Source organism: Musa acuminata, chromosome BXJ1-7 (genome assembly GCF_036884655.1).
Source record: "Musa acuminata AAA Group cultivar baxijiao chromosome BXJ1-7, Cavendish_Baxijiao_AAA, whole genome shotgun sequence".
Lineage (NCBI taxonomy): Eukaryota > Viridiplantae > Streptophyta > Magnoliopsida > Zingiberales > Musaceae > Musa > Musa acuminata.
In genome coordinates, this window is record NC_088333.1 from 36,731,467 (window position 1) to 36,758,671 (window position 27,205).

At 36.9% G+C, this 27,205-nt stretch overlaps 1 protein-coding gene across 1 annotated transcript; it reads left to right on the plus strand.

The window, feature by feature from the left end:
- On the plus strand, window positions 1–26,964 carry LOC135679725 (alpha-humulene synthase-like). The gene is made up of 7 exons (XM_065193707.1): window positions 1–151; window positions 22,845–23,011; window positions 23,174–23,432; window positions 24,539–24,911; window positions 25,092–25,314; window positions 25,845–26,093; window positions 26,564–26,964. The coding sequence occupies exons 1-7, from the start codon at window positions 1–3 to the stop codon at window positions 26,855–26,857; spliced, it is 1,716 nt and encodes a 571-aa protein (XP_065049779.1). The 3' UTR covers window positions 26,858–26,964.
- Window positions 26,965–27,205: the final 241 nt, after the last annotated feature.

Genomic DNA, 27,205 nt, shown 5'->3' on the forward strand with positions numbered 1-27,205 from the left:
ATGAGGAGGATCGATGGCGGTAGAGAAGAGATACTGAAGAAAGAAGGAGAGCACATCGCCGAGAGGAGGATACTCGGAGATGAGGAACTGCTCGTCGAACGGCAAGAAAGAGAAGGCTTCACCAGTGAAGAAGAACATGCATTCAAATCATGTAATTAAATCAGTTACTCAAATATATGATTTATTCTTAAATATTAGATTTTCATATATCTCTATGATCTTTTATGATGATCTACTATCGATTATATCTCCCCCGGTAACATGTTCATTTCCTTAAGTAGTTGAATTTGTATGTTTTGACCTGATAATTATATTTTACCTTGTCTCACAGAAAATTTGGACTTTGTTGTCACCATTTATTCAATCCAACTTGGCAGTAGCATATCTATACGTATCGAAGACATTGTTTTGATGACCGGAAATATTTTAGCGGTGACATCGAAAACATGACATGTTATGACTCTATTTTTTTAGTTGCCAAACCATAATAATTTGATCAGAACATGTGTTGTCGGATTAAAAATTTTATATTTTATTCATATAAGTTATGTTGTTTTCCTAATCGGATACACTTATATTTCACTATTATTCTTATTATTTGATGTATAAAGCCATATTGTTCTTTTTGCAAAATAAATCAGATCAAATGTGTCACGAAGATAAATGGAATAGTCCAATTTTTATGATCACGAATCGTTGGGAAGTATTGTCAAGAAGGAAGACCGGCACATTCTCAATCCTTTTCATTCTCAATTCCACCATCAAATATCAGCAACTATGATATAATTTAATATATACCAAAATGATTTAAAAATTTTGAAATTTATGATCAAAGAATGGAAGTATTTTAGCAGTGACATCAAAAAACTATTATGACTCTATTTTTTAGTCGCCAAACCATAATATTTTGATGTTGTCAGATTAAAAGTTTTTGTCATGTATCAAAATAATCGTGGAGCAACTATAGCTGACATCATTATTAAAACAAGCGGAAAACCTTATAAAATCTAACTCCCAAGAGATCACTACTCTTGAAGCCAAGGATACCTCTCTTTCCCTCTCTCAGGAAGGGTCTAAACTCACTTTACTATGTAATAAGGGCATAATCCTTACAACTTCGTTACTCAACTCTAAATTTTTCATAAAATATTCAACCTCGAGGAGATGAGGAATTCTGTCCTCCATAAAACATTCAACCTCAAGGAGGAGAGGAACTCCATTCACCGGATCATTAACCATGACTTGAATGAAGTCAAACACAGATTCTCTCTTCTTTTGCTTCTTGGAACACCAACCTTTGGACTGCTATTAACACGTCTGTCCTCTCTAATGGTAGACTTGTCCTAACGTCCAAAGTATTTTCTCTACTAATCATATCAGCCTTCGTAAACCATTCTCATTGGATGAGATTATTATTGCTCATGTCACGGACAAACTTCTAAACAGAATGTTTGATGTAATACTTATGTATGTCCGTGTCTTTTGGTATGTTCATGTTTTATTTTGTACAGCATATAGAGGGACGGCCGAAGGCTTAATAGTCCCATTTTAGTTGGGTTGGTGGCCGTTTTAGGCTTGTAAATAAAGGTTATGTCATGTGGACATGTGTGAGAGATTTTCGATCTATAATGGACCATTTTACCCTTTGTTGTGCAATTGTTTAGAGCTTGTAAAGTCTGTTTGTAATTTGCATTGTCTATAAAGTGTTTTTCCGGAGTTGTTTGCTTGTGGATCCCGAGTGAGGCGTTTTCTCTATCTTGTTCTCTCTTTTGATCCTTGTTGATTCCTGCGGATCCGCTAGATGAAGGAAAAGACCATCCTTACTGCGCCAGTCTCTCAGAGATTCTCATACTGCTTGAACTGGGTGGATGCTTGTTGGAGCTTTAACGAGCATCGCCTCGCAAACTTCTGAAGTTTTGGGTCCTTCCTCCACAAAATCTGCTCATTGACTCTTCTTTCAGTTAGTTGTCACATCCAAGTAGGTTCGCATCACTTCCGCTTTCGATTGACATTTCGTTAGGAAATGAAGCGGACAATCTACTCTCAGTAGCACTGATCACCGTTGGTGAGGATTTGACAACTATTGTCTTCCATTATCTTCAAAGGGTCTTTGAACTTGTGCAGAGCTCCTCTGCTGGATAGATAAGAGAATTGGGGTACTCGGTTTCGCCCATTCTCTTAAGAGTTGAGAAGGCAAAGGTTACTTGACTTCGCCCGCCTCCTCGAGGTTGTACTTCATGCATCAAGCTGGTTACTGGACTTCGCCTGCTCTTTGCTCACACTTCTAAAGCACTTGAAGTGTTTGCACTCCTTGCGTTGAGTTAGCTACTGTGATTCACCTTCTCAATGCCATCGAACTTCTGGAATGCGGGAAGTTTTCACCCCAACTTGGAGTAATTCTCTGATAGATGAGGTCGCCTCTGGGATTGTACCGTCTTCTCCATCAACCCTGCCGCCTACTCCACTGAGTAGCAAAGGTACAGCACCGCGTACTGCCTGCTTCGTTCCTTGGTCGTGCACTCTTGCATGACCCGAAGTCCTTCACTTACGGCTATCTTGATGAGAAACTTGTTGACACCGGTCTTACGAAGTTTCTTGGCCTTTGCCCTTCAGCCTTGTCTCGGTACTTGGAGATTGCCTCTGCATGCTCCACCTCCTCGGCCCCTTTCACGACCAAGCGCTCTCCCTCCGTGAGAGCAAGGGATCAATGCCTTTCACGGAAGTCCCGCCTCTGCGGTACCATGGCGCTGCCATGCCCATGGCACTACTATCCGTCGACTCGCATCTGCATCCCTTTTCTTCACAATCAGTAGACATGCCTCTGTGGCACTCCTCTGAGTCCACCTCCATTCTAACTGATGTTGGATTTTGGGTAGCTAAGTCCCTCTAGACTCGTCGTCGCTTCCTCGCCCCTTTCGACCCCCTGCTTCAACATCTATGTGTTCTCCCAGCAGCTCCCTTTGGTCGATGGAAAGACAGACTGCAACTCTCATGCATGGCCACTGCCATCACGTTGTAGGGTTTGCACCGATTCTGCTCTCCTTAGCTTCCTTGGTAGCAACGTTCGCTTACTCGATCTTGTCCTCTGACTTGTCGGGCTCCCTTAAGCGAATGTGAGCTCTGGAGCAGTCTAACTCTCCAGCTGCTTCAATCATACTGCTGTATGATCAAGTCCCTCCCATGGGACTCACTGGTACTTGCATTCGAACTTTTCCCTTGGTGGAACACAGCCCCTATATGCTGATGACCAAGGCTTTCATCCGATGCAAAATTCGATGCACGCCCGGAAGACCCGCCTCTGCGGTACCATGGCCTTCACTCCTTGAATCCATAGCCCTTCTTGCCGTCGTGTTGTTCACCGAAGTGGAGCTCCCAGTAGCTCCCGATCATACCTCCGTATGATCTTGTCCCTCACGGGGCACAGTCGTGTGTATCGCATTGCCACGAACTGTTCCACCATGATCCGCTGCACCATGTCGCCTACTGGTGACATCTCCATTGCATTCTGATCCTTGTGGAATTGTGAACCCTCCATGTGTGGCCTCTGCCAATACATCGCAGGGTCTCCTCCACCTTCGATTTTGTTCGCTCCTTTGGCAATCGACCTTCATCCACCCACTCTTGGGTCACACCTAGATGAAGCACCGCTCTAGGACAGTCCGTCGCCTAGTAGCTCCCGAAGTCCCCCGACTTCGCTGCAATCAGTGCACCATTGTCTGGATCCTGGGCCTCTGCCCCTACCAGCACAATCTTCGCTGCGTACCGCCTCCTTCACAACAACTTGAATGACAACACTGTGGCATATTCTTCAAGAGTACCCGCCTCTGCGTCCTCTTGCCCCGTGCTAAGGCCTTCTGAACTCAACTTCGCCTCCGCAAACTGAGTCGCCTTAGTTCTTCCATCAAATGCTCCTCCGAGATGAAGTGCATGTGCCCCGAAGCTCCCTCCATCTTTAGCACCATGCAAGATGAGTCCGCTCCATTAGAATGAATGACCCATGGAACAACATGATCCTGCTCTTGCCTCTACAAGAGTTCATGTCCTTGACCTCTGTCCAAGGAAAGCACTAAGCCTCTGCTCCATGTTCCATCTTCTATGCTGGCTCCCTTCATGCGGCTTGGGTACTTCGCCAAGTTACACCCAAGTTGCTCCGCTCCTCGTTTTTGCATTGAGTTGATGGTGGCCCTCGCGCCTACCATTCCACGGGTCAGCCCTCCCTTGAGTCCGATCTCCATATCGACTCCAAGTGTGCCTTCATTTGTGTTGCTTTGGGTCACTCCCCCACTTGATCTTGCAATGCATCCACCAATGCATTCTCTCAAGCGAGATCATGTGACGACTCCTCGCCGCTTGCTCAGTCCGTCGAGCTTCGTGGGGTTGTTGGTTGTTGAGATACTCCTCCTCAACTTGTGAGGTCCGCCCCACATGATTCTCCCTCTGGAGAGCCGGGACTTATCCCTCCTGGATAACTGTCCCGTTGGAGCAACATTTCTCTTCGTTTCGGAGACCACCATCCCCTTGGACTACTCCGATCTGCTGAACAAACTGTGCATTGTTCTGCCTCCTGCAAACACACTTGCTAGATTGCGACTCCACGTCAATACAGCCCCCGCTGCACCCCTCAAGGCCTCGCAACATGCTGAACTCGTTGCACCCTTTCAGCCTCCTACGGACGTATCCTTCATATGCCGAAGAGAAAGTTTCAATGCTCCATGGCGCCGAGTTTCGGTCGCCTTGGGATGGCCACGAACATTCCATCGTCCGCATACACACCCATGCATGAGCACCAAATTCTTCGAGCTAGCAATTCCCCTCACCTCTGTGAGCTTTGCATAACTCTTTTGGTCGTTGAACAACTCATTCCACCTTGCATGGTCTCATCCTTTTGCCAAGCGCCCCGCTTGCCTTGAGCACCATCAGGTATGGTTGTCAACGTTGAGCTGTAGCTCAAACTCAGCCACCCCAACCTTTGTGCGCTTCAAATTCTTCCAAGCTTGTCTGTTCTCGTGGTGCCTCTTGCGCGAAGGGTTGGCCATTCCTCTGAATGCCAATCTCAGATGCCCGCTCCTCTGAGCGACTCCTTTTCCCTATATCTCCATGCCCGTTTTCCCCCAAACAGTCGTGCGTGTGCTGACTGCCCTCAACGCAGCCCCGCTAGGTCCCCCACGTTTGCATGCTAAGTGTTTTTATGAGTGCTTGTCCCGCTCTGATACCATATGACACGGACTTAGCTGGTTTTGCCTAAGTCGTGCGGCACCCTTGCGTGTCCGTCCGCAAAGGTCAGCCTCCCCTAGTCCCTTAGGACTCACAAAAGAGAGAACAAGACAGAGAAAACGCCTCACTCGGGATCCACAAGCAAACATGTCCGAAAAACACTTCATAGACAATGCAAATTACAAACAGACTTTACAAGCTCTGAACAGTTGCACAACAAAGGGTAAAATGGTCCATTACAGACCGAATAATCTCTCCTACGTGTCCACATGACACAACCTTTATTTACAAGCCTAAAGCGGCCACCGACCCAACTAAAATGGGACTTATAAGCCTTCGGCCGTCCCTCTACATGCTGTACAAAGCATGAACATAACAAAAGACACGGACATGCCCAAGCATTACATCAAACACCCTGTTTAGAAGTTTGTCCGTGACAACGCGGCGACCGCAGCTACATCCCCGCATCCTCGCAGTAACCCTTCATTCCCATAGTGTTGCCACCGACTGCATCACAACAGCAGCACCGAATAGGGCAGTGATTGATGCCCTTGACCAACACCAAAAATAAGAGTTGAGATTACATATTTGCAGTCTTACGAAATGGCCACCGATAACTCAGTGAAAGCACAAATGGAAGCATTGGAAATTAGAATTGAGAACCGGTTACAAGAAGTACTTAATGATTTAAAAAAGGACTTACTGGGGAGCCTTAGTAAATTTCAACAAGGTGGGAGCTCAAGTTCTATATTGCACAGATCTGGAAATACTAGAAAAGGGCCCCAAGATTGTGACACAATCTACTCATACATGAAGGTGGATGGACAGCTCTCAAAAATTTGTCAGACTTCTACAGTGTTGGAATATCAGAGTAGGTTTGAAATATTATCAAATCAAGCTAGAGATTGGTCAGAACGACAACTTTTGGATACATTTATTGAAGGTCTTATTCCAGAGATCCAGTGTGAAGTTAAGACTCGTCAACCTCGCACTATGATAGCTGCCATCTCATTCGCACATCTACATGAGAAAAAAATCAATAGGGAAAATTATGGAAACAGAAGTGACAATAACCAGATGATCAGTAAGCCACCAGCCCTATCTATTCCCAACCAAAGCCTTGACACCCAAAGACTAACCCAAGAAGAACTTAAGGAAAGATCAACAAAGGGTTTGTACTATGATGAAAAGTGGAGTATGGAGCACCGATGTAAACAAGGGCAACTTCTGATGATTGAGCCAACTAGAGAGGAACCAGAAGTAAAAGAGTTGGACTCCGATCATAAAGGTATGAAAACTGATGAAGATATTGAAGTCATCGCACATATAGTGCATGCATTGGCTGGCTACACTAACCCACAAACTATGAAAATCGGAGGAACTTTGAAGCATCAACCTGTCACTATTTGGATTGATACAGATAGCACTAATAATTTTATGAATAGGAAAGTTGCAGCCCAATTAGCCCACCACATTGAAGGCTGTGATATATTCGAAGCTGATGGACGAATTTTAACTTATGATAGCAAAGGCCAGAAATTTCTTGTAGCGATTACTACACTGAAAGATCGACTTATTGCTTACACTGTCAAAAAGTGGAGACCATACTTACTTGATTAACGGGTTGTGATATGTTGTAGATAATCTTTGGCTAAAGTGCTGAAAGAGAAGCTCCCCGAGATTGATGCTGCTCAGCCTTGAGGACAAGGCTGATTTGAAGAGGGAGGAACTGTTAGGACCCTTTTTCTGAGCTTTTGAATAATGTTTATTGAGTCTGTTTAGTCCATTTGTTTATTGAGTCGATTTGGTTCAGTTAGAGTCAAGTAGAGGTTTATCTAATATTTATTTATTATTAGAGTTCAAGTCATGATGGACTCTAGGTGGAACTATATAAATAGGGATGTAACTGCTTCTTTTTAGTAATCTATGAAAAATACTATTATGTCTTTTGACAAACCCTAGGAGGCCGATCCCCTCGAAGTGATCAAGGAGGGCCGATCCCCTCAAAGTGATCAAGGAGGGTCGATCCCCTCGAAGCGATCAAGGAGGCCGATCCTCTCGAAGCGATCATTATCATCCCCATTTCTCCCCTTTCTTCGATGATAAGACTTTAGGGTCTTATCATTTGGTATCAGAGCGATGATAAGACTTTAGGATCTTATCAGATAAATAAATTTGAAATGTCAAATTTAGGTTTATTGCACTATTTTCATAGGTTGAAAGTGAAGCGAGGATCAAATAAATTTGTTTATTTCATAAAGAAAATATGCAATGGTTCTATTCAAAAAGTCTAACTTGATTAATTGAAAGCTACAATAACACCCATGAATATAAATGAGAAATTAGAACTTAAAGATGGTACATATTTAATAAATGTAAGATATTACAAAAGTTTGGTTGGATGTTTGATTTATCTAACTCATACTCAACAAAATATTACCTTTTCTATTGATATAGTATCTAGGTTTATGCATAATCTAAGCAAACATTACTTCAGAGCTATTAAAAAATTCTAACATCACCTCAGAGCTATTAAAAAATTCTACGTTATATTGCTAAAATTATAGATTATGGCATTTGGTATTATCATAATTTTAAATGTAAATTATTTGGTTTCATTGATAATGATTAGGTAGGAGCTTTGGATGAAAAACAGAGTACTTTAGGTAATATTTTTAACCTCAAATCATAAGCCATATCTTAGAGTTCAAAGAAGCAAGTCACAACTACACTATCATAATCGGAAGCTGTAGCTGCAACATCAGCAACTTATTAAGCAATATGGCTTAGAAGACTTCTTGGAGAACTTCATTAAGAATAAAAGGATGCAACTAAAATATTTTATAACAACAAAGCCACAATTACAATAACGAAGAATATAACTTTTCATGGAAGAATGAAGAATATAGAGATTATCATTTCATCCGGGATTTTGTAGCAAGTATTCATAATAGTGAAGTATTGTAGCACAGATGAACAAGTTGCAGATATTCTCACCATCACTTATATTTCATAAGCATATTTATTTTATGTCTCAAATTAGTGTATGTTCTTATAAATCGAGGGAGAGTGTTGAGAATTGATTTATAAGTAGTTATCTCAGTAGTTGTCATATTTTGAATGGTTCTGACTATGTTCCAAATAGTTCTATCTAAGTGGTCTATAATCTAAAAAGTTATTATGATGATGATAGTTCCTACATCTAACTTAATCATGGGTGAGACGATAAGGTGAAATATATTGAATCTCATATTTTGATGATGAAATCAATTGGTGAATTAATGATCTAATTCATGTGTTGAGATAAGTGATGCAGGACAAACTATGATCGTAAGAAAGGCAAAATGATTAAAGAAGAATCAAAGTTGGGCCAAAGTGAATGATTAGGCATCGGGCCAAATGAATTGGGAGATACACCAAAGGATCATACGATGTAGTGAACGCTCACTGGAAGTTCACTAGGAGTTCGTCGAAAATTCACCGAAGTTCGGCTGAACAATTGACGTGCTAGACAAATTAGATTGCTTATATTTTAATTATTTTAGCCTTAAATATCATAGTTATAACTTAAAATTGAGTTAGTTTTTGGAGAAATCCTACTAACTCAAATAGGGGCTAAATGGGCCCTTAACAAGGCTGAATTGGGCTGGTTGGATAGCCCATTCAGCCATTTGGAACCATGTCAAGTGGTGGCACCACCCAAACTGAGCAGTGGTACCACCTGAACTGGGTGGTGGTACTGCTTGAAACTCAGCCTCTCAGGTGGTCTGGGCGATGGTACTATCGATAGTTAATGCTGCTAGGCGGTGGTATCACCCTATCAAGTGGTGGTACCGCTTGAGCTCGGTCTTCGACGCTTTGTCAAGCAGTCATACCACCTAGACTGGGTGGTGGTACCGCCTAGACTGGGTGGTGGTACCATCCAGTGTTAGTCTACAGGTGGTGGTACCACCCAATAATGACGATGGTACCGCTAGTACCTCGGAAATCCGAGATGAGACACTGTTTGGCTCTATTTTTAAAGCCATTGGGGCCTATAAATACCCCACTCCTTTCTGCATTATTAAAGTGTTGAATCATGAATTTTTATGATGAAACTAATTGATAAAGTTATAATCTAATGTGTGTTTTGATTGATGCAGGACTAGCTTCAATCATGGAGAGACAATTTGATTAAAGCAGGAAGAATCAAGTTGGGTCGGAATGTAATATGTCATAAGATTAGATGTCGGACTAAAGGAAGGTCGACATGTCGATAGGAGGCTTCGTGCCATGAGTTCGGGCATTGGGCTAGAAGGATCGGATATTGCACCAAAGAAATCAAGTGTTACGAGGTCAACATGCTGATTAGGCAATACGTCACAAGATAGGATGATGTGCCGAAAGTTTGAACGAAGCGTCAGATGAACCAATGATATGCTGGACAACTTAATATTCTTACTTGTAATAATTTATCTAGATCGAAGTAATCTAAAGGTCTAATTGAGTTAGTTTTAGGTATAACCATGCCAACTTGATTAGAGGCTAATTGGGCTTGAATAAGAGCTATTTTCGGCCAAGAGAAAGGCTCATTAAGTGTCTTGTAGCAAAGTCTAGCGATGGTACCACTAGACTAGTTGTAGTATCGCCCAGACACAATCTTCAAGATTGTGTCAAACGATGGTACCGCCCAGATACAGTCTCCCAAACTATGTCAAGTGGTAGTATCGCCAGACTAAATAGTGGTACCGCCCAATATTAGTGTTGCAGGCAGTGGTACTGCCCATCACAGGCGATTATATGTCAGGATCTAGGAAACCTAGGATGAGACTTTTTTGACTTTATTTTTGAAGTCATTTGGGGTCTATAAATACCTTAGCTATTCCTGCATGGAGTAGTAAGAATTAAATAGAAAGGGGAAAGATTTCTAAGGTGTGAAAATGTTATAAAAGTGCTAAGTGTCCTCCTCCCTTTCTAATATTGTGAGCATTCAAGAAAGATGTCAGGCTTGTAAAGGTTGTCTCCTAAACCCATAAAAAGGAGAAAGAGTTGTAAGAGGGTAGTTAGTCTTCGTTCATTAAAGAAAGACCATTAGTGGATGCCGGTAGCCTCGACGGAAGAGGAATCGAGAGAAAACGTAGGTCATGACGACTGAACCACTATAAATTAGTTTATAATTTTTTTTATGCTTTTTATTTATAATTGCTAACTAATTTACTTGCTTACTTATTTACTACACTTACAAATGCTTTCAAGTTTAAACATATTTCTGATATTGGTTTTCATCGAACTAGTTTTTCAAATTGATGTTTTTACGTCCCCACCCCCCACCACCCCTCCCCCCCACTCTACTCTTAGTGTCATATTAATCCTAATAGAAAGAGCACTAAAGTGTGAACAAAAGTCTTGACGTTTTGGGGTGTGAAAGTGTTGTAAAAAGTGCCAAGTGTCCTCCTCTTCCTTCTTTAGTTTTGTTATCAATCTAAGAGAGGTGTGAGGTTTGAAAAATATTGTCTCCTAAACCTGTATAAAGGAGAAAGAGTTATAAGAGGGTGGTTGGTCTTCACCCATTGAAGGAAGACCATTAGTGGATGATGATGACCTTAACGGAGAAGGAATTGGGAGTGGACATAGGTTACGACGACCGAACCACTATGTGCACTTTCTTGTTGCTCTTCATTACTGTTGTTTTCTTCCTTAATTGCACTCTTATTCTAAGTCAAAGCATACATTCAACATCCTTTTTGATATGTTTCTATCAAGCTGAAAGTGATCCTAATAAAATAGTTATCATTAGGTAGTATAAATATGACTATGGTTCATGAAACAAAGATATGTGCACATAGAAATATTTTATGAGTGTTTTTTAATCATACCTTTTGTTTAATATTATTTTATTTTTTATTAAAAAATTTCTCTTTTAATTATATCATAATATTCTGTTTTTATTATTTTCTTGCTCCCCCATCCTCACATGTCCTCTTCTTTTAAATACAACATGTCTTGAAACTCTTATAATATGTTTATTCTTATTTTCAATACCGAATGATATTTTTGTTTGAAAACAAAAGAGTGCCGATAGATGAGAGAAATTGATTGTATACAATTAAAGCACAAGATGCTGTAATAATGGAAGGATTAGCAATTCTTAAAGTCCTAAATATGCTTCTGCTAACATCGTCATCGTCACCGACGTAAACAGCAATATATACACTCCCTGATTCCTAGATGGCATTGTCTTTTACATTGCTATCCTTTGTGCGAAGCTGAAGGTTGTTAAGTTCAGCTTCATCCCTAACAATCACCATCTTGCATTTGTTTGGGGAGAACTCACGAGGTACTCTTCCTTTTGGAACGCTGTTGCAACAGCCCTGCCTAGCAGCTGTAACTCACTTTCTTAGGTGCTAATGCGTCTCATGTGAGGCTGCAGTTCCAGATGACTTCCCGTATTGAAGTCGTGGAGCTGATCATCCACCACAGAGAAGGGAATAAGCACAGCCACATGTTCGCCGGAAGGCTTGAAACACGAGGACAGACTCATCGGCCGACTGATGGAAAAGCTCTCCATGAAATAGATTGTGGCACGAGACGTCCCATCATGTCCGTGGGGTTCGGAACATTCCATAAGCAGTCTTTAATATTTGGAGATCCCATCATAGATATGAATTCCAATAATTTTCTTCTAATATATATTAAGAAAATCCGCCAACATGTTGTTTTTGCCTATTCATTTAAGCATAATTGGATAGATTTTGGAAAGAAGTTTTTCTTTTTTAACTTTTGTCAAAAAGAATCTTTTATTTCTAGAATTTTTTAATAATATATATGTTTAATATCTGGAATACTCTTAAGTTGATAGTCACCTACCAACAGATCGGTCAGAGCTGTTGACTGTGCTGCAATCAAAGCACAGAATACTGTAATAGAGGAAGGAATAGCAACTTGAAACCCTAAATTTTTTACAGCGCAGGAGGGCTTAAGCAAGATATGGATTCTGCAGTCTTTAATAATGCTACTCTTTCTATGAGGCTGAAGGTTGTCGAGTTCATCTTCATCCCCCGCACAACTTAACACTTCTGCTCACAATCATCTTTATTTTGGGAAGGCTGATGCGACAGCCTTGCCTAGCAGCCGCAACACTCTTTCTTAAGTGCTAATGCACTCCCTTTTTCGAAAAACAAAAACAAAACGGTAGCTGTAGCTGACATTAAGTCCAAATATACGTCCCATTTGATTTGAGATAAGCACAGCGAAGAGATAAGCACAGCCACGTGTTCGCCGAAAGGCGTCAAATAGAAAAACAGACTCTTTAACAAAGACCTGACGCCCAAAACAACTCGTCGTCGGTTGATGGAAACATGTATTTATTTGAATTTGAGTCAAGTAAAATCCAACATGTTTTGAGTACAATTTTTCTATATTAAGTAAAATCCAAATCTGATCTTCAAGTTAAATTCCAACATGTTTTCTTTTATTTAAATATGTTAAGTATAATTTAAGCTTATTTAAATTTGAGTCTATGATTTATGTCAGGAAAATGATCCCACGAGAGTCTTTTTTTTTTTTTATTTAAGTCTAACTAATTATTATTTGAATATTCAAATTAGATTTGAGTGCATATTATTTTTATTAAAATTCAATTTATCCCATTGCTAAATCACAATCGAGTTATATAATGTGATAGATTTATTTCTTTATAGGAAGTTAAATCATTATTAATGGACCAGCAGGAGGAACACAACCATAAACTCCCTCAATCCGATCCTCTCCCACGTATCCATCACAGTTTCATGGAGACTGATGGGGCTACTATCATCAAGAGAGTGGTTGAAATGTTATTCATGGACCACCACGAGGAATACGACCTGAGACTCCCTACAAAAAAACTGGACCCTATAGATTGCAGCCATTTTTCATTACAGGAAATTGACAGACGATTGATGGATGACAAGGAGGAGCATAGCCTCCACAAAGTGAACATGCTGTTGCCATGTGAGTATACTTTGATTTGTGAATTGACTTGAAGGTGGTGGAATGATTTAGCTCCCTCAAAAAATCTCAATTTTGCTAGAGATAGATTGGCGGAATGCTACTTCTGGATCCTGGGAGTATTCTTTGAACTTTACTATTCTCGTGCACGAGTGATAACGACCAAGGTGATTGCCCTTATTTCAATTCTAGACGACATATATGATGTCTATAGCACGTTGGAGGAGAGTCAACAACTCGCTAAGGCAATTCAAAGGTTCACAAATCTCATATCGATGGACAGATTACCTTTTACTATCATGGTTCAAAATATGATAACAAAAAGTGCCACTAATAATATCACATAATAAAATAAAATATTGCATAATAATTTTACTCATCATGTATAGCAAAATAACATCTATGTTTATGTTATGTTTTTTTCTAAAGATAGTGAAACCAGGTGGGACGCGAAGGTTGTTCATCAATTACTAGAGTACATGAAGGATTATTATCTTAATCTAATCCACACCTTTGAAGAGTTTGAAGATTTATTGACTTCTAGTGAGAAATATCGCATAACCTATCTAAAGGAAGCGACGAGTGATGAGATTATAATATTCTTCTTATTCTTCTTATTTTCACTTTTCAAATGTGACAGTATCGAACTTAGATTGTCCTACTCATAGACACTACTTATAAATTACAAACATTAAGGAATGGTTTTGTTTTACTGGGTACAGATGAAAGATTTATCTGAAGATTATTTTGAGGAATCCAAATGGAGTGCTCAACATTGCGTGCCAACTTTGAAAAAATATCTACCTATTTCCCTCGTAAGTTCAACATATCCTATACTCGAATGTGCTTCTTTCGTTGGAATGAAAGAAATAGCAACTAAGGAGAGATTTGAGTGAATTATTAGTTTCCCAAAGATTGTCCAAGCTGCTGCAATAATTGGTCGTATCATGAATGACATTACTTCACATGAGGTATGGTCATAATATAATCTCCTGTATTTTCTGTCATATAAACATTTTTCATAGTAAATTTTGCATTGATTTTTTTCACAGTAGAAATAGCATACCTTCTTCCATTATATGAGATGGAATATAAATGAAATTTAATAGATAATCTCTAAAGGTTGTCTTCAATATTCCTTCAATTTATCACCTCAAAAGCATTTCATGTGTCACTCAATTGCATTATCAAAGTTTTGCTGAACTCCTTAAATGATACTATATTAAGAAATCTAGTACAAATGTTGGACAACGCGTCCAATGAATCACACTCGGCTATGTAGAGCTGATCCAGCTGATGGGGACATAGATTAATTGAATCATGCAAGCAATGTGGATGATGGGAAGGCTTATAATATTTTTTATTTTCTTCTATAGAAATTAGATTGATGTGATAGTTAGAGAAAGGAGATTACACTGATGTAATTATACATGCATTGTCATTAGAGATAAAAGAAATCAAGATCAAATTGGCTACTATCTTCCGTGACAATCCCAACACGTTGTCCAACCAATCCAAAGGACAATCGTATAATGAATCACTTTCAATTAACATGCAGATCTACATGATCCAACTAATGCAATCATAGAAAAAATTAATTATGAGAAATTAATATAATTGTTTTACTTTGTAATACAGAATATTAGATGCCATTGTACATCCTTTCTATTTGTAGTAAAGTAAACCAAATCTCTATATATGATATTTAAATTCAATGAGATGTTTGGTATATAAAATTTTATATTAGTACTTGTTATGTTTTCTAAAATGGTATTAAAGTAGAATGGCTAATATCTTAATAATATTCTGATTTAATCATATTATGATTCTATGGCCAAAATATATGTCTGGCTATAGAATATCTTAGATAATACTTTTGCTATATATATATATATATATATATATATATATATATATATATATATATATATATATATATATATATATATATATATATATATATATATATATTCATTGATGATGCAGAGGTGTGATGCAAGGATGAAATAGAGAGCTGAAGAGCTGAGGGGGCAAGTAAAGAGCATGTTCAATCATACTACTTGGATTGGATTATCACTTTCAAACGGGAATAAGCGACGCATTAAGTCAAATCCATGATGCGGATATTAACAGCAAGGATATTCTGTGTCCCCAAGCAGTATTTGTATGTGTGATCCAAAACAATACGATCTTCTTTAATCATCTTTTTTTTAATTCACTCATAGACGTTGGCAGTACCAAAAATATTTTCTCCGGTAAAATAGACATAAAAATCACACACAAAAGTCATTGTATTGATTATTACGTAATCACTTAAAACGGTAAATTAATTTTGATAATATGACTGTATGTTTTTTTTCTCAAAACAAAAAATCTTATTTATTTCTGTAGTTGTCTTTAACAAGTTCAAAGATGAGGGAGGGAGTTTCATGTCTACCTTGGGGAGTGATGTGAAAGGACTGTTAAGCTTGTACAACGCAGCCTATCTTGGGACTCATGGGGAGATCATTCTTGATGAAGCCATCTCTTTTACGAGGAATTACCTAGTGTCTGCATCAGCCGATCTTAAACCACCATTAACAACGCAAGTGTCTCTCGACCTCGAGACACCTCTCCGTAGAAGATTTAAAGAGTTGCCATAATTTAATAGGAAAGACGCACAGAAAGAAGTGATTAATGGTTTCTGCTTTAGATTGACAGAAGGGAGTAGTAGCATTACTGCACACTCTTAGTTGAGACGATCAATGAGAGGTGGCGGTGCAAAAGTTTCCAACAAAAAATTTTAACCGAAGGCAACACGGGAAGCTTCCACAAACAATACAACTAGTCGACGTTAGGATCAACCATTCCAACTGAGAAGCAAGAAATGATAGGCAGACTTAGCAGAACAGACCCTCTTATTATCTAGCTTCTAAAACTAAAAATCATCATGTGATATATAGATTAACAATGAGATTAGAACCACCAAAGATCTATCACTAGCATGTATATTGCTGAAAGCATGCTTGAATGGACTACGAGAATCTAAAATATAGTTATCTTTGAAATATCAATAATAGAAATATCACCAACAAATTTAGTGAACTCTCCTCTTAAACGTTCAAGAGCGAGAAGAAACAAACCCGATTCTAGTTTTGCCTTAATAATTTTGAATATTCCAAAGATAAATCACAGCATATTTAGTTTTAACCATTTTATCTCATACACTATCAATGATGGAAAGATATTGGCCTTGTTGAGCTTGAAGTGTATATTTCATAAGAAAGGTTATCAGTCCCAAGACCTAGCATATCTAGAAAGAATATCCCTATCCCAATCCCATGATAGAATGTGCATACCCTTGGAAGAACCACAATTGACCAAGAAAGTATCTAGGATTGCTAATAATAATACTATTCAAAATATCATTATCCATCCAAGAGTCGCTTAAGCTGCATCTTGTGGTCCAAATCACTCATCTTGTGGTCATGCTATGTAATAGGGGCAATATTTGTTCCATATCAAATCGAAGTCAATGATTATTCACTAAGATTGCACCATATTTGTAGATAAATGACTTAGAGTGTCACCGTGACCAGGTCGGGAAATCCATTCAACCTTAACCTTCATACAGATTGATTACGGAGCATGCATCCGAGTCCACATTAGGACTTGAGGAGCATCCAAGTCTCTTCGTCAACCAACTTAGACCTTTGAAGTGCCCACAGTTAACATACTCATGTGGAGGATATCTGGTAGATAGTTGTTGATCTCTTATAGATCTTTTCAATGAAATCTCAGCTGATGGTGGAGGTGCTTGTTCAGTTGATTCAACATCATCAACCGTAGGAGCGTTATCACTAACATTCTCACCACAATCTTCTTGTTCATCACTCTCATGATCATCATGAACTACAAGTGAAGGAATTGGACCCAAACTCTAAGGAATATAAAGAAATGCTTTTAGCTTCTTAATATTATCACCATCATCAAACAATTGGTCTTCAAGAAACACATCTTTGCTTCTAATAATTTTCTTATTCATTGGATCTTAATCTGTACCCAAACTCTTCGTGACCATACCCCAATAAGATATATACTTTTGTCTTATTATCAAGTTGGACCTCTAATATTTAAGAATATGAACAAATGCTTTACACCCAAAGACTCTCAAGTGATGATAAAATATATCTTTTCCTTTCCATAGTCTCTCTGGAACATTAGCTTTCAAAGGAACTAATGAAGAAAAAGTTATCAAACCAACTGTAGTTCTCATAGCCTCCCCCAAAATGACTTATGTAACTTGGCATGGGAAATCATACATCTAATCATTTCTTCAATAGTTCTATTCATCATTTCTATCATATCATTCTGTTGAGGAGTTTTAGGAACTATTTTCTCAAGCCTGGTACTATAGAACCTACAATAATTCTCAAAAGGACTCTTGTACTCGCCACCATTATCTGCTCAAACATACTTTAACTTTATACCGGTTTCTCTTTCAGCACTAATATGAAACTCTTTGAAAACATCGAGTACATGGTTTTTATATTTCAAAGCAAAAGCCCAAACATTTCTAGAATGATCATCAATGATAATAAAATAAAAAGCACTTCCAAGAGTTCTAGTTTGCAAAGTAAATAATAATCACAAGATTCATATCAATAACATCTGATCTTCTATATGATAGATATGTATCAAGGACAACTTTATGCATTTTTCCAACTAAGTAATAATTATAAGATTTAAGATATGTACCTTGCAACTCTGATAAGAACTGCTTTTTAGTAAAAGTTTAAAGTCCCTTCTCACTGATATGACTAAGCTTCTTATGGCAAAAATCTATACTTTCATCCTTATGAATTGCATTAATATCTCATTTATGTAGCTTAGCTTCCATGACATAAAAAGAGTTTAGTTTCTTTCCACTCATACAATTAAAGAACCTTTAGTGAGTTTTCATTTACTTTCATCAAAATAATGTGTAAATCACTTATCATCAAGTTTACTTATAAATATAAAGTTAAGATGAATATCTGGAACACATAATATCTTTGAGTATAAATTTGCTCATAATAAATATTTCCAATATTCACAATCTTAGATGTACCACTGTTTTCCATTCTGACATTACCAAAATCACTAACAGTATAACATATGAAGAAATCACTATGAGAAGTAACATGAAATGAAGTACTAGAGTCAATTATCCAATTACTGTCCAGAAATATAAGAATGATACAATCGTCATCACAGACAATAATGATATCACATTCAATAGCAACTGTATTAGTCTTTTTCTTATTTTTCTTCCTTTCATTTTGTTCCTCGTTTCCAAAACCTACACTTATTCTTCATGTGACCTGACCTTTTATAGTGGAAACATTTGATATCTCTTCTAGACTAGAATCTTTTTCTATAACTATATGGATTTCTGCTATAACTCTTTTCACGTCTTTCTTATTTTTTTATAAACAAATGCATCAAAAGAAAATTTTTTTTGATCTTTCATTCTAGCATTTTTATTTAGTAAATTATTTTTAACTATATCTATAGTTAGAATTCCCTCTGGTGTGGAGTTATAAATTGTCACTAGATATGTTTCCAAACTTTTTGGTGAAGAGTTAAGAAATAATAACTCTTGTGTTTTATCATCTATATTCATTTTCACAGCTAACAGCTTATTTGTAAAACTCTAAAATAGACTTATGTGCTCAACAATGTTACCACCATCTTTATACTTCAAATATATAAGTGTTATGAGAAGAGAAATTCTATTTTTATTTATTTTTTGAAAATATTTTCTAAAACAATTTTCTTATAAAATAATCTTTTAGCAATTTTATGATGATCATTCTTGAATAACTAAAAAGAGGTGGATCGGAATTGGCTCTTTGGAAGTATTGTTTGGGGTCGTTTATCAGTAAAACCGAATCCTTACTTAATTCCTAAATATGAGTTAATTTTTTTTCTTTTTTATTTCTCAATTAATTTTTTTAAAAATATTTTCTGTTCAGTCTGTTGAAAGTGGTCCAATCAAGTTTTTTCGCTTGCATTCTCATACAAGGTATATTACTGATAGAATTTAGACGTGGATGGAACACTCATTAATCTCACACAAGAGAGAGAAAGAATATTAAAATACTGATTATGTAGCTACAAATTTATTTTTTAAAATTTAAAATTTATATTTTATTCATATAAGTTATGTTGTTTTCGTAATCGGAGACACTTATATTTCACTATTATTCTAATTAGTTTATGTATAAAACTATATTTTCTTTTTACATAATATATCGGATAAAATGTGTCACTCACCTAAATGGAAGAGTCCAATTTTTACGATCACAAATCATTGGGAAGCTGCTGTCAAGAAGGAAGACCGACACATTCTCAATCCCTTTCATTCTCAATTCCACCACCAAATGTCAGGAGTTACGTTATAGCCTAATATATACTAAAATGATTTTAAAATTTTGAAATTTATGTTTTGCTTGCATTTTTGTTTGTCGGTGATGTTTTGCTTGCAATTTTGTTTAGCTCTAAATCTTATGCTAATATTACTTCAATTCCTCAACTCTAATATGGGGGAATTGATTCCCAATCCTCTTCTTTTAAATACAACATGTCTTGAGACTCTTGGAATATGTTTACTCTTATTTCTAATACTGAATAGTAATTTTTTTTAAAAGAAAAAGGGTGGCTGAGAATTTGATTGCACTACGATTAAAGCACATGATACTGTAATAGTGAAAGGATTAGCAATTCTTTTGAAGCCCTAAATATGCTTCAGCTAACATGATCAATTGTGTAAATGGCTATACATACGCATCTGATTCCTAGATAGCAATTCTTGAAGCCCTACATTTTACAGAGCCAGCAGGGCTTGAGCAAGATTTGGATATGCTCTGATTCTGCTGTCTTGACTGATGCTACCCTTCGTACGAGGCTGAAGGTTGTCGAGTTCAGCTTCATCCCCTACGCAACTTAACACTTCTGGTCACAATCATCTTTTTTGTGTTTTTGGGAAGGCTGATTCGACAGCCTTGTCGAGCAGCTGTAACTCTCTTTCTTCAAGTGCCACTTCATTCTCTTTCTTTAAGTGCCACTTCATTCTCTTTCTATAAGTGCCTACATCTCATTTGAGGCTGCAGTTCATTCTCTTTTTCTATAAGTGCTAATTCATTCTCTTTTTCTAAAAAAACAAAAAAAACAAAAACAAAACTGTAGCTGTAGCTGTAGCTCACATTAAGTCCAAATGTACATCTCACTTGAGGCTGCAGTTACAGGTGACTCCCCGTATTGAAGTCATCCACCACGGAGAAGAGATAAGCACATCTACGTGTTCGCCGACGTGCGTCAAACACGAAAACAGACTCACAAAGTATTTATTTGAATACTTGTATTTATTTGATGGAAACACGTATTTATTTGAATTTGAGTCAAGTAAAATCCAACATGTTTTGAGTATAATTTTTCTATATTAAGTAAAATACAAATCTGATCTTCAAGTTGAATTTCAACATCTTTTATTTTATTTAAATATATTAAATATAATTTAAGCACATAAGATGAATACATATCGATTTTTAACTTATTTAAGTTTATGATTTAAGTCAGGAAAATAATCCTTAAATATTTAGAAGTAAGATTGTATATCCCGATCCCACATTGGTGAGTGCTTTTGAGTACATCCTTTTTTTAATTTAAGTTTAACTATTTATTATTTAAATATTCAAATTGGATTCGAGTATATTTTTTTAATTAAAATCCAATTGATCTCATTGCTAAATCACAATTGAGTTATATAGTGTGATAGATTTATTTCTTCATTATTAATGGACAGATGAACATAACCTTAGATCGGTTTCCTTCCACGTAACCATCATAGTTTCATTGAGACTGATGGGGCTACCATTATCAAAAGAAAGCCTTATATGTTAGTCATGGACCACCACGAGGAATACGACCTCAGACTCTGCGACGAAAGAACTTGACCCTATAGATTGCAAACAATGTTAGACTGTTGCCACTGCAACAGGACCATGTATGTATACAACCTTTTTTTTTCATTATTGGAAATTGACAGACGATTGATGGATGACAAAGAGGAGCATAACCTCCACAAAGTGGATAGTTGAGGCTAAGAGTTGTTTTTCTACTACAACTACCGAATGTTTTTCCTTATAAATTCCAACACGAGGCAATAGGCTCTCGCCACCTGCCGGGTTTAGTTTCCACGTAAAAAATGGAGACTATGGGATTGCAGTCACTTGGTCCAGGTGATGAGGTTGTGGTTCGCAAGTCTGCAGCCTTTCATCCGAGCGTGTGTGGAGACTACTTTTATCATGTTATACCACTTGACGATATCAGATTAGCTGATAACAAAACGTTCGATGAATAATATATACGTAGCAGATTTAGATGATCTAACAGTACGTACACCCAGATTTAGACAATCTCCAAAACGTTCAATGAATAGTATGTACACAGCAGCTAAGCTGATAACAAACCTGACGATTAATAGTAAGGCCATGAAATCAAATCCCGCTTGCCAATGGTGAAAAAAAAAAAAGAAATACTCTATTGGATCAAAATTGCTTAGGTCATACATCCTTGGGTTTTGTAACGATGGCATGAATATATATTCGAATAATTCATAGATTTAAGTTTATCCCATGTCGGCCTCGCCAACATGTGGGCAATCAACTTCCAAATCATTTCATCTAAAAATCTCATGTGAACTTTTTTTTTTTTTGTATGTTAACATATTTATATCAAAGAGACGATCTCTTTGAAATTAGTCATTGCTGCTTTAGTACTATGCCGTGCAACCAACCACACACATCCACATGTGGGAAAAATATTTGAGAATTCTATTACTGAAACTTGATTACTCCGAACAACAAAATCTATAGATTCCTTGGTTATATCTTAATCTTAACAACAAATCAAAATGAAACTATTGATCTTAATATCTACTTTGATAGGATTTGGAATTCCTCACTCAGTCTTATGCTCAAAATTGGTCCCAAACACCTTCTCTAGCATGAACCCTTTTGTGTTTTAATTTTTCGTTATGTTATGTCATGTTATTTTTTTAATTTATTATTTTATAAAATGAGAATTTTTTCATCGATTAATCAAATTGGAGGTTTGATGATTGAATAAAGATGAAGCATCCCAAAATGAACCAACTCATATGAGTGGATCACTACAAGAATATGTAGATAGGTTTTGAAAGAAATTTAACCCTTTAAAGTAAAAAAGAGTTCGATTAATACACACATGGAAAAAATGTTAAAAGTTAAACTAAAGTTTATATAATATTATTTATAGTTTGAGAGTGAGTAGACTGATATGATGAGTTTCACACTGTTTAGAGTTTATTATAAAACTTAAGTTAATATACGATTATATACATGATTTATAGTTTCTATTACGAGAGTGAGAGCGAGGGTGATGGATGCAAAACTAATTATATCTCGTCTTTTTCCTATATTATTAGAAGCAAAACTAATTATAGGACGTCAATTAAAGATGATGGATAAGCTAAAACTTAAGGCAAGCCAAAAGGAGCGTACAATCCCTGATGACTCATTCGTTATATTCTTTCTCATAAAACGTGTTACTTACGAAACCAAACCAGATTTAAGACTATAAATTGCTACACAAGGTTGCAGGCTCTCGCCATCCTCTCATCACTTGCATCCAGATCAGAATGGAGAACGTAATTTCGCAGCCACACGTTCCAGGTGATGAAGTGGTGATTCGCAAGTCTGGAAGCTACCATCCCACCGTTTGGGGTGATTACTTTATCTTACAGGCCCAGTCCTCCCCCAGTACACAGGCATGTATATACACATATATCTCACATATGTTCTAAATTTTAGGCAAGAAACTCTCCGAGAACGAATGGTGTTAATGTTTCATTAACATGAAAAATGTGCGCTTGCTACTTTCTTTCGGTTTTGTTGGTTGAACAATTAATTGCTATGCTTGGAGGATGCAGGAGTGCGATGCAAGGATGCAAGAGAGAGCTGCAGAACTGATGGAGCAGGTAAGAAGCATGTTCAAGGACACTACCGACATCTTGCATACTATGGACTTGGTCGATTCAATCCAGCTTCTCGGATTGAGTTATCACTTCGAGAAAGAAATAAGTGAAGCATTAAACCGAGTCCATGATGCCGATTTTAACGATCATGATCTCTACGATACTGCTCTCCGGTTTCGCCTGCTGAGACAACAAGGGTATCATGTGACCCCTGGTAATATGCTCTTACGTTTCCTTGGAGTAGATGTATTTGTATGTTTTCTCTACAATTATGTTTGCAAAAGTAATTTAATTTGTATTTTAGAAATGATGGTGGAGTTTTGTTTTAAGAAGACAACTTAATCAGCCCATCAAAAAAGAAGTCACTGAACAATCAATCCGATGGCTTCTAACAATATTAGCTGGTCATTTTGCTACATAATTTCTTCTCTGTACATGAGTGACCTCACACTTCTCAAAACGTTTTGATCTCCTATAACAACTATATTAAATGTGTGTGTGTATATATGTATATATACATGCATATATACATATATATACATATATATATATATATATATACACATATATATACATATATATATATACATATATATATACATATACATATATTCATATATACATATATATATATACATATATATACATATATATACATATACATATATACATATATATATACATATATATACATATATATGTGTTATGTTTTCTAAAATGGTATTAAAATAGAATGGCCAAAATATATGTCTGGCTATAGAATATCTTAGATAATACTTTTGCTATGTTTTTATGAGTATGTGCTTGCATGTGTACATGCGTGTGTGTGTGTATATATATATATATATATATATATATTCATTGATGATGCAGAGGTGTGATGCAAGGATGAAATAGAGAGCTGAAGAGCTGAGGGGGCAGGTAAAGAGCATGTTCAATCATACTACTGATCTACTGCTGACCATGGAACTGATTGATTCAATCCAGCTTCTTGGATTGGATTATCACTTTCAAACGGGAATAAGCGAAGCATTATGTCAATCCATGATGCGGATATTGACAACAAGGATATTATGTGTCCCCAAGCAGTATTTGTATGTGTGATCCAAAACAAAACGATCTTCTTTAATCATCTTTTTTTTAATTCACTCATAGACGTTGGCAGTACCAAAAATATTTTATCCGGTAAAATAGACATAAAAATCACACACAAAAGTCATTGTATTGATTATCACGTAATTACTTAAAACGGTAAATTAATTTTGATAATATGACTGTTTGTTTTTTTCTCAAAACACAAAATCTTATGTATTTCTGTAGTTGTCTTTAACAAGTTCAAAGATGAGGGAGGGAGTTTCATGTCTACCTTGGGGAGTGATGTGAAAGGACTGTTAAGCTTGTACAACGCAGCCTATCTTGGGACTCATGGGGAGATCATTCTTGATGAAGCCATCTCTTTTACGAGGAATTACCTAGTGTCTGCATCAGCCGATCTTAAACCACCATTAACAACGCAAGTGTCTCTCGACCTCGAGACACCTCTCTGTAGAAGAATGAGAAGGCTCTTGGCAAGAGAATACATCTCTATATACCAAGAGGATGCCACACGAGATGATGCCATCCTGGAGCTTGCAAAGTTGGACTTCAATTTGTTGCAATCTCTTCATCTCGAGGAGCTTGAGAACATCACCAAGTAAGCTCCTCCTCACTTCTGAATTCCTTGGTGCTATATTTCTTCCGGATTTTCATAAAGAAAAAAGATACAATCAAATTGCAAATGTAACAAGTGCAGGCTAATTGCTGAGATTGGTTCCTCCTCCCATCAAACTTAAACTGATATGTAATACCATTTTGATTTGTGAACGACTTGAAGGTGGTGGAATGAGTTAGCCCCCTCAAAACATCTCAGTTTTGCTCGAGATCGATTGGTGGAATGCTACTTCTGGATCCTGGGAATATACTTTGAACCCTACTATTCTCGTGCACGAGAGATAACAACCAAAGTGATTGCCCTTATTTCAATTTTGGACGACATATATGATGTTTATAGCACATTGGAGGAGAGTCAACGACTAACTGAGGCAATTCAAAGGTTCGTAAATCTCATATCCATGGATAGATTACCTTTTACTATCATGGCTCAACAGATGATAACAAAAAGTGCCACCGATAATATCACATAAGAAAATAAAATATCGCATAATAGTTTTAGTTATTGTGTATAGCAAAATAACAACATGTATGTTTATGTTCTATTTTTCTAAAGATGGTGAAACTAATACATATGCAAGTGGGACGTGAAGATTGTTCATCAATTACCAGAGTACATGAAAGATTATTATCTAAAGCTAATGCACACCTTTAAAGAATTTGAAGATTTATTGGCTTCCAATGAGAAATATCGCATAACCTATCTAAAGGAAGCGGTGAGTGATGAGATTATAAGGTTCATCTTATTTTCACTTTTATTAATTTGCATTACATAAGTAATAAATGAATACACTAATGGCCAATGCAAAGAATAAGCGTTTGATATGCGACAGTGTTGAACTTAGATTGTCCCACTTGTAGATGCTACTCATGCATTACAAACATTAAGGAATGGTTTTGTTTTACTTGGGTACAGATGAAAGATTTATCTGAAGCTTATTTTGAGGAATCCAAATGGAGAGATCAACATTACGTACCAACTTTGGAAGAACATCTACATGTTTCCCTCGTAAGTTCAACATCTCCTATGCTCAAATGTGCTTTTTTTGTTGGAATGGGAGAAATAGCAACTAAGGAGGCATTTGAGTGGATTACTAGTTTCCCAAAGATTGTCCAAGCTTCTGCAATAATTGGTCGTATAATGAATGACATTGCTTCACATGAGGTATGGTCATACCTCATGTGTTTTATATCATATAAACATTTTTCATAGTAAATTTTGCACTAATTTCTATCGTAGTAGAAATATGATAACACAAAAAAAAGAAAAAGAAAATAACATACATTCTCCAATTAGATGAGATGGACCATAATTGAGGTTTAATAGGTAATCTCCAAAGATTGTCTTCAATATTCCTTGTATTTATCACCTCAAAAGCATTTCTTGTGTCACTCAATTGCATTATCAAAGTTTTTCTGAACTTACATGATTTTACATTAAGAAATCTAGTACAAACAAAAAAATTCCCGTTCGTAAGCTTCCACATCTGTAGATTCCCAAATTCCCTTCATCTACACCTTATTATTGATAATAGTCTATCAATTTGTTTTAATATATGAACATGTAAATCCTGAAACGATCCCTTAGAATTCAGTTTGTAGATCATTAATCCTCTTCTTTTATGAAATTTGCAGTTGGAACAAACTAGGGAACATGTTGCCTCCACAGTCCAATGCTACATGAAAGAGTTCGGAACAGATGTGCATGTGGCATGTAAGAAACTCCAAGGTCTAGTTGACGATGCATGGAAGGAGATAAACGAAGAGTGCCTCAATACGACTGCATTCTCCATTGCTTTACTTGAAAGGATTATTAATTATTCACGAATGGCAGAAATTACTTATAAGTACATCGATGGATACACCAACTCCTCTACGAAGACGAAGGAATATATCTCTTTGTTACTTGTACATCCTGTTCCACTTTGATTGTATGACGATGCTTGCTTCTTCTATGAATCCTTTATTCTGAAATATATGTAAGTCTTTGTAAATGAACGTGTATTGTACTATGCTTGCTTCTTCTATGAATCCTTTATTGTGAAATATATTTAAGCCTTTGTAAATGAACGTGTATTGCAGTTTCAGTACCATGAAAAATCTCCCTTTTCTCGTCTATTGCAGGAGGAGTGTGATACAACGATAAAAGAGAGAGTTGCGGAACTGATGGAGCAGATAAGAAGCATGTCCAAGGATCCTACTGACATCTTGCAAACTATGAATTTGGTCGATTCAATCCAGCTTCTTGGATTGGATTATCGCTTCGAGAAGGAAATA

Coding starts and splice junctions, on each gene's coding strand:
- LOC135679725 (XM_065193707.1), top strand. CDS start 1: ATGAGGAGGATCGATGGCGGTAGAGAAGAGATACTGAAGAAAGAAGGA. Junction 24,912..25,091: donor GAGCTTGAGAACATCACCAA/GTAAGCTCCTCC, acceptor AACGACTTGAAG/GTGGTGGAATGAGTTAGCCC. Junction 25,315..25,844: donor CTGAGGCAATTCAAAGGTTC/GTAAATCTCATA, acceptor ACTTGGGTACAG/ATGAAAGATTTATCTGAAGC.